This window comes from Lactuca sativa, chromosome 8, assembly GCF_002870075.4.
Source record: "Lactuca sativa cultivar Salinas chromosome 8, Lsat_Salinas_v11, whole genome shotgun sequence".
Classification (NCBI taxonomy): Eukaryota; Viridiplantae; Streptophyta; class Magnoliopsida; order Asterales; family Asteraceae; genus Lactuca; species Lactuca sativa.
In genome coordinates, this window is record NC_056630.2 from 115,161,301 (window position 1) to 115,170,244 (window position 8,944).

General features: G+C 39.1%; 1 protein-coding gene across 1 annotated transcript; it reads right to left on the minus strand.

Moving 5' to 3' along the window:
• Positions 1-501: 501 nt before the first annotated feature.
• Positions 502-3,132, minus strand: LOC111909436 (heat shock cognate 70 kDa protein 2). Its single transcript, XM_023905252.3, has 2 exons — positions 2,768-3,132; positions 502-2,363 (listed from the first exon to the last, which is right to left on the minus strand). Exons 1-2 carry the CDS (start codon positions 2,979-2,981, stop codon positions 631-633), a joined length of 1,947 nt encoding a protein of 648 aa, XP_023761020.1. The 5' UTR covers positions 2,982-3,132; the 3' UTR covers positions 502-630.
• Positions 3,133-8,944: the final 5,812 nt, after the last annotated feature.

An 8,944-nucleotide genomic window follows, 5' to 3' on the forward strand; every position in this document is an offset into this window, starting at 1 on the left:
TAAAAAAAAACATATTTATTGCAATTTAATATTATATATATGATATTTAATTTTAAAAATTAAAACAAATTAAAAATTAACAAGTGGATAATATTTGTTTAAAAAATACCACAAAATGACAAATATCAAAACTTATAAGAGATTGACATAAAACAAAAAAACATTCATTTATTAAGGAGGATAATAAATAAATAAATAATAAATAAACTTTCAAGGTTTAAAAAAGATTAGTAACACACGACTGCTTTAGTGCTTTTTATAAACTACAAAAAGACATTCCCGTAGCGTTGATTAGCACAAAGTATTATAATAAGTCGTTAAAAATTAACTACTTTGCTAAAATATTCCTCCCATTTAGGTAAATTCGGTGACTTATATAGGGAATACCCACTCATATTTTTTTTTTGTAGATTCTGCTTTCCCATTTTAAACTTCGAAATTCCAAAAGATACAAAATAGTTCAAATAAACGGATAATCAAACAAAGTTACAAAATAGAATATTGGCGACAAATTTATCATGAAAAAATCATGATAGCATTATATTTTAGAAATTCATGATAATTAAACAAACCAGTCAATACACAAAAATAAACATTTTTATACTCTTTCAAAAACCCCTCTCAAAAACCTTAATCTACCTCTTCGATCTTTGGTCCGGCGCCACCGCTTGAAGGTCCATCGTCCTCCATCCCTCCACCCATTTCCGGCCCACCTGCGCCGCCCTGGTACATCCTAGCAATAATCGGGTTGCAAACCCCTTCCAACTCCTTCATCTTGTCCTCAAACTCTTCAACCTCCGCCAGCTGATTCCCATCCAGCCACTGTATCGCCTCCTCCACCGCATCCTCCACCTTCTTCCTGTCTTCCGCCGCCAGCTTCGAGCTTATCTTCTCATCCTTGATCGTATTCCTCATGTTATAAGCATAATTCTCCAACGCGTTCTTCGCCTCCACCTTCTTCTTATGTTCCTCATCCTCCGCCTTATATCTCTCCGCTTCCTGCACCATCTTCTCTATCTCCTCCTTCGACAGTCTCCCTTTATCATTTGTAATCGTGATCTTGTTCTTCTGCCCTGTCGTTTTATCTTCGGCCGACACATTCAAAATCCCGTTAGCATCAATGTCGAAACAGACGGTGATCTGTGGAACACCACGAGGAGCCGGAGGGATCCCAGAAAGCTCGAATTTTCCGAGCAGATTGTTGTCTTTAGTTCGTGTTCTTTCACCTTCATAAACCTGAATTAAAACGCCTGGTTGATTATCAGAATAAGTCGAAAACACCTGCTCCTTCTTCGTCGGAATGGTGGTGTTTCGTGGTATCAACACCGTCATAACACCGCCGGCGGTTTCAAGTCCAAGAGATAGAGGCGTCACATCCAACAGAAGCAGATCCTGAACCTTCTGGTTGCCTTCACCGCTTAGAATGGCAGCCTGCACCGCCGCGCCGTACGCCACCGCTTCATCTGGGTTGATGCTTTTACAGAGCTCTTTCCCGTTGAAGAAATCCTGCAACAATTGTTGGACTTTAGGGATCCGGGTCGACCCGCCCACGAGAACCACGTCGTGAACGTTGCTCTTATCCATCTTCGCGTCTCTCAAACACTTCTCGACCGGATCCATACACTTTCTGAACAAATCCATGTTCAACTCTTCGAACCTTGCACGGGTGATTGTCGAGTAGAAATCGATTCCTTCATATAGAGAATCAATTTCGATTGTGGTTTGAGCTGTTGATGAAAGAGTCCTCTTTGCTCTTTCACAAGCGGTTCTCAATCTCCTCAAAGCTCTTGCATTCCCGGTAATATCTTTCTTGTTCTTCCTTTTGAACTCCTGAACGAAGTGGTTCACCATCCTGTTATCGAAATCTTCCCCACCCAGATGAGTGTCTCCGGCAGTCGCCTTCACCTCGAAAATCCCCTCTTCAATGGTGAGGAGGGAGACATCAAAAGTGCCACCACCCAAGTCAAAAATCAGCACGTTCTTCTCGCCAACACTTGAAGCCTTCTTGTCGAGCCCATAAGCAATGGCGGCTGCCGTTGGCTCGTTGATGATTCTCATAACGTTAAGACCAGAGATTGCACCGGCGTCCTTGGTGGCTTGTCGCTGAGAGTCGTTGAAGTAGGCGGGGACGGTGACCACCGCGTTCTTAACGGGGTTGCCTAAGTAAGCTTCAGCGATTTCCTTCATCTTGATTAAAACCATGGAAGAGATTTCTTCAGCAGAGAATTGCTTCTCTTCGCCTTTGTAGTTGACGACAATCATGGGCTTTTCGCCGGCGCCGGGGACAACTTTAAACGGCCAGTGTTTCATGTCACTCTGCACTGATGGATCAGAGATTCTCCTTCCGATTAAACGCTTAGCATCTGCAGAAATCACAATGAATTGTTCCAATGAGACTTTAAGAACCACTGGAAATAAACTCAAAATTCAAACCTAGAGCTTACTAAAGAGAATAAAAAAACATTGAAATTAGAAATTAAGCACATTTGCCAGAAAGAATTAAAGACGTCGATATGATTCTCAAATACTACGATCCAAAATATTCCTTTTCCTCATAAAACCATAAAGTTTATTTAGAAACTAAATTTATGAAATTCAAAATGCATGGACTTCTACTTCAAATACAGAGCTCTGTAACAACATCATATAGATTTACCAAAACACATAAATCAAAACTTCGAGCTTTGACCTAAGTCTCAAGCAAAGCAGCATCACTGATAAGAGATACGCATTCCATTATTTTCAGAGAGAGAGAGAGAGAACATACCGAAAACTGTATTGGTTGGATTCATGGCGACCTGGTTCTTGGCAGCATCGCCAATCAATCGCTCAGTATCCGTAAAAGCAACATAAGAAGGCGTGGTCCTGTTTCCCTGATCATTGGCTATGATCTCGACACGATCATGTTGCCAAACGCCGACGCAGGAGTAAGTGGTTCCGAGGTCAATACCGATGGCTGGTCCTTCACCTTTTCCCGACATCTTTCCGATCACTCAACAAAAAACAGATCAAATTGTGAAATTTTAACACAGAAATTCACTTGAGAGAACGCTTTGCTTTTTTTCTTCTTGATGGAGGACGATTGAAAGTAGGGTGGTTATATAAAGGGAAAATACCGGTTCCGGAATGTACTAGATATCTCTCCTCGCCTGTTTAAATTTATTATTTACTTTAGTTATCATACTGCTTCTTCTCCGCTCTGGTTGGTTCTAGAGGCTTCCCAATGTTATTTTTCTGTAGTGATTTCCTTTTCAAGAATTTTTTTTATTTATTTTTTTTTATCTTTTGTCGCTTAAACGTTTGAAAAAAAAATGCTACCCATTGAAAGCTTGGCTTTATTTGAAAGATCGGGAGTTTTAAAGTAATGCGATGCAAAGGTTTTTTTTTTTCCGACAAAATTGCAAAAATAGTCCATGCTGTATGTATTTTTTTTGGGTTTTGGTACAAACCTCGATACTTTTGGTTTTATAGTCTTTTTAATTATGTTTGTATGTAGGTTTGGTCTCTCGTAAAATTGAAATGATTAGATTGTCCTTATTAGATGTATTTTCCATTTTCATTTTTTATAAGTATTTTTATATATTAAATAAAATCTCTCTCTCTCTCTCTCTCTCTCTCTCTCTCTCTCTCTCTCTCTCTCTCTCTCTCTCTCTCTCTCTCTCTCTCTCTCTCTCTCTCTCTCTCTCTCTCTCTCTCTCTCTCTCTCTCTCTCTCTCTCTCTCTCGTTTTAATACTCAGAACTCAAAATCGACCACCATCCTTTCTTCAATCATAGACCTCAATATATCTTCTCTTCCCCCTCATTATTCTGCCGCCACCTCGTTCATGATTATCTCTCATAAAACCCATCAGCCTACATTCCTGAATCATCCCTCGACTCCAAAAAGAAGGTCAATTCCTTGTATAAAGTATGTACAAAGAAGTTGGATCTATGTATGTTATTCCCAAATCAAAAGTGAAACAAATAGGTTGTGTTTCCTATAATTGGGTTTTATCACACAGGTTTCAGTACGGCTTTCATCTCGTCATCAATTGCAAGCATCCAATTCTCCTTTTTACTTGCCTTTTCGAAGCTTATTCGGTCTTAATAAGAGAAAAAGAGCAAAATTTGCACATTCATCAAAATTAACCGGTTGTTAAAGATTTTTTGTGCTTTATTGATTCGTTCGATTTAATTCCGGGATTATGCAAGATTGAAACAGACAAAGAATGTGATGGGAGCGATTGGGTTTTTCTCTTTCCCTTTACTGTCTTTGTTCACCCCATGATCGATCGACACTAACAATCGTAACTTTTCTTCTCTGTAATGCTTTGTTTAATTTGACTGAATTCAATTTTCAAATCGACTTTTTACAAAGGTATCATTTCCACAACAATCTCAACTTCCATTAGCCAAAAAATGTCTCTCGTTCTTTGGGACATCACCATCAGTCATCAAGGGAAAAGAACCAACACGTTATTCTTTTAGGAATTAAGATCCGAGAACACAACCTTTGCAACAAATCACTTATGCAATAGGTTTTCTTGTGGTGATTTGGGACGAGAACGGAAACAAACGTAGAGCTCTCACCGTTGAATTAATGGAGAAATCGATTTTCTTGTGTATATTTGGGGATGTATGGAGAAGACAACCCAAGAGAGAGAGTGTGTGTGTGTGGGTCCCATAATTTTTATTAATAAAAATTTACATTAAATAGAAAAAAACATAGAAAATGTATCAGAAGGGTGGTTTTGTCTTTTTTTTATGGGACCCACACACACACTCTCTCTCTCTCTCTTCACATATAATCATTCCCTAAAAAGGGGAGTTGAATAAAACTCCTTGTAGTTTTTATTGTTTTCGATCCAATCTACATCAAAATGTTTAAGCGATCACATATAGATTATTACCATTTACAAGTAGTCTTTAAATCTAAAGAATCATCATATCTTAAGAATTTTGAGTAGAAATTCTATGTTTCTTCATCTGGAGAATCCTTTCCATGTCTTTATCTTCAATCCCTTGGATAATCAATAAGCATAAGTTTTTATTCATATTGTTTATTAAAACAAAATTACACAACTTAGCAGAAAAGAGAATCTACATGTTCATATATAAGGTCCAGTGTTATGTATGACTAGCATACACAAGTGTCGCAGGGTTGGTGGAAGTTTCATGAATGAGTCTTGAGGGGTCAGCTGGCTAGTAGTGAGATGTTTAGCCTTTCCTCTAGGAGTGAGGTCTGAGCGTTCGTCTATGCTTATGAGTATTGTTAGGGTGTTGTGATGATCCTTGAGACAAACACGGGTAGGTGTGGAAGGTAGTTTGGTCTCGTACTACTGAAAGCACAGGACCCGTACACGTAGCAAGGAAATCACCAACCCTAGGGCTTTGTTGGGAGTTGGTTCCCTGTTATTTATGTGGATTATTCGATATCTTCCTGGTGTATTTTCAGTATGGTGACTACGAGGCGAGTTGAGATTGGATCCGGATCGGGATTAGGGGATGACAGTCAGATGAGGTTAGAGGAGTTGGATGACAGGATCAGGAGGATCCTCCATGAATAGGTTGTGACCATCGTTCGGGGTCAAATTTCGGAGTTTTTTGGGTTTATCAAGACCGCTATGATGGAGTTCTTTGATGATTGCTATGCAACCATTGTTGAGACTGCTATTGCTGCAGTCATAGCCGCTGAAGGTATTGGACCAGTTCGGGTCTTTTAGTACCAGGACTTCGATAATACGAAGCCCCCGAACTTCGACGTAGTTCAGGACCTCGATTATAGCCATGAGGTGGCTATCTGATGTTGAGGGATGCTTTTTCACTTGTTCATGTCCTGCTAACCAAAAGGTCAGGTGCGCTCTGAACCTTATGAGGTCTGGAGCGAAAGATTGGTGGAGACTTGTTACGGGATCTTACTCTGATGGGCAGAGGGTTGCGGTGTCTTGGGATCAGCTCAGAGAGATGTTTTCTACTCGTTACATACCTTGGGTTAAGCATAAGAGGCTAGCTCAGGAGTTTTTAGAGTTGAGGTAGAGATCAGAGTCGGTGACGGAGATCACCTGGATGTTTACTGAGAGGGTCGTGTTTTGCCCTAGGTTTGCTTCGGAGTAGGCTCAGATGACCCGTTACTTGAGCATGCTCAAGACGGATATTCGGCAGTTTGTTTCTACCCATCGGTGTGGTACTTTGTTGGTGTTACAGGAAGTCGCTAGGTGGTGTGAGCTTGAGATAGAGCTTCAGTTGAGAGAGCAGAGGCAAGCCCTGACGCAGTCGCAGCCTGCGCTAAAGCGGTTTAAGACCGCTGATGACAGATTCGTGGGTTGGAAGGGTTGTATTTGTGGCAAGTGCGGCATAGCACATCAGGGTATTTGTCGGTCATCTTTTGGGTGCCACAATTGTGGCCGGCAGGGTCACATGGCGAGGGACTGCCGCCAACAGGTGTTGGATTAATGTCTAAGTCCATAACTATATTTGGTATGTACTTGACCCGACCAGGCATGGTCCATTTGGGTTGCACTTTACCGGCACAATTTATATGGATAATCTTTTGAGAATAGTATCTTAATATATTATAAGTTCTAATATATTAATATGGAATCATATTATTTAATTAGTATTGATAAAGAATTAATTAAGTGATAAAAATGAACTAATTAAATATAGACTCTTAGATATATGTGTGTGATGGGCCAAGTTCATTTAGGTTGGGCTAACCTTTCATTGATAGTCCATGGATTGTTTAACCCATGGATCATATGAAATGAAAGGTCATGGGTTTAACCCTAGTCTCCACACTATATAAAGATGTCCTTGGTTGGTGAAATTGGCACTAGTGTGGGTACACTAAGAGGGCTAGCCGATTTCACTAGAGAGAACCAAAGTATTATTATTCTCAAGTTCTTCCAAGGTGTTTTGGTGATTTGTGATTCCACTTTAGGCTTCCACACTATCGGGGCTAAGCTCTTAAAGCTTGAAGACATCAAGCTACACCAAAAGGTATGTCATCTAACTAGTCTTTGTAGTATAGTTGCCTCATAGTATGCTAGTTAGGATTAAAGCCTTGGAAAGTTCTTATTTGCATGTATAATAGAGAAAACATAGATCCAAGGTTTATAGGGTTGCATTTACACCATAAGAGTGTTAGAATGCTCAAAACCCAAAAGCAGGCTCTATCACTCAGTTCCAGGATTTTCTATCATTGCGAACAGATTGGCCATGTGAAGGCCAACTGTCCATTGCTCGCTGCCAGGTCGGCACAGGCTCTAGCACCAACTACAGTGAGAGTCACTAACAGGAGTCAGGGCAGGTGTAACGCCCCGATTCTCAGGTATTGATTTAAGTATGAATTTCTTTGGTTTTAAGTCCTACTCGACGAGTTAAGGACTTAAATCAACTTTACTTTAATTTCTCCCATTGTAGATGTCTAGTTCAGACATCTATGATCTACCCAAATCTTTTGGAACTTCAATTACTCTACCTACTCCAATTATTCTCCCTAACCCACAAGTTCAAGGTCACTCAAGCCCTATTGTCAAGCAAGGTCTATGTGTGATTGCATCTTGGAGATGAAGTCACATATTGACAAGTCGGGAGAGTAGGGTGTCAAAGTCTTGAGAAAGTTAGTGGTTTAATCACTTTCTAAGTCACATAGTGAGTTCCTTTGGGACTCCCATGAAACAAACTATGACAAGACCCTTAATGATCTTATCTATTTGCTTGGTGCTGCTAAATCAACAATGATTTGGAAGGCTAGTAAAGCAAATTTTATTAGAAGATCGACTTCCCAACACTTTGTAGACATTGACAATGAAGACACTGGAAATCCAGAAAAAGCATTCTCTTCCCAATGGAAAGGGATCGGCCATAGTCAACTCGGTTGACCAAATGGTAAAGAGAAAAACTAAGTATGTGATTGTCCCATTTAGCATTTACAAAGGGTCCATTTGTTAAATTTGCCAAAGGAAGGGGCACTGTTAGCGAAGCTGCCAAAATTTACCTAAGGATGTTAAAGTCAATAAGTTTGACTCTACTTCAGGTAAAGTCCATTGTCTAACTCTGTTAAGCTCCTATTTGTAGATTCTTATTACAAAATGTGACTGAGTCACATGATGATGTTATAAGAATCAAAGAAAATAGAGAAAGCTTAAAGGAAGTATATGTTGCTTTTGATCGCAAAGATGGATTTTGATCGCATCAGAATTTTGAAGCTGTTACTTAGGAGTTATGACACATTGCCTAGGAATAGACAACAACAAGGTTTTCATATGGATTGTAAGGATAAGGTTTTCCGCAAGATTTTTAAAATAAAAGGAAAATTTTGACTTTATTTATTTTAAGTATCCTTACAATGGCATTTGTGAAAAAAAAAATGTTGTTTGTGTGATTCCATTGCTAGTAATATAGGAAAATGGTTTTGATTCTTTAATTTGTGGTAATGTCTAAATTTACCAATTAAGGAAAGTTTCTCATCACCCAATTGGACCGAAACTTGGAATCATGCAAGTTGTATAGTATGATGAATGAGAAGCATTGGAAAATTAAGACTAATTACTTGTTCACATGGATGTGTGAGTCAAGTAGAGGACTAAGGGATCGAGTACACATTCTTGTGCACTGATTAAGTCCACCACAAAAGATTGATAAGACTATTCGTCATGATTTACTAAAGTTTAGTAAATACAGTTATACTTACAGGCTTAAGTATAATCCAGGAGCATTGAAAAAAAATTAGTGTGTGGCAGAACGAATAAGAAGAATCAAATTAGGCAGAAGGATAAAAGTTTCTCAAATTTGAAAAGATGGGATAGTACATTAGTATCATGTTTTAAGATCATCTTAATGATTTTGAGACCTTATCACAATTCATCCCCTAAGTGCATTATGATAGTTAAGAAGAGGAGTTATGAATTGTTGAAGTGGTTAAATCTAGAAGATGATTCATACTTCTTTCCAAAATTCATA

Coding starts and splice junctions, on each gene's coding strand:
- LOC111909436 (XM_023905252.3), bottom strand. CDS start 2,981: ATGTCGGGAAAAGGTGAAGGACCAGCCATCGGTATTGACCTCGGAACC. Junction 2,364..2,767: donor TCCAACCAATACAGTTTTCG/GTATGTTCTCTC, acceptor TGATTTCTGCAG/ATGCTAAGCGTTTAATCGGA.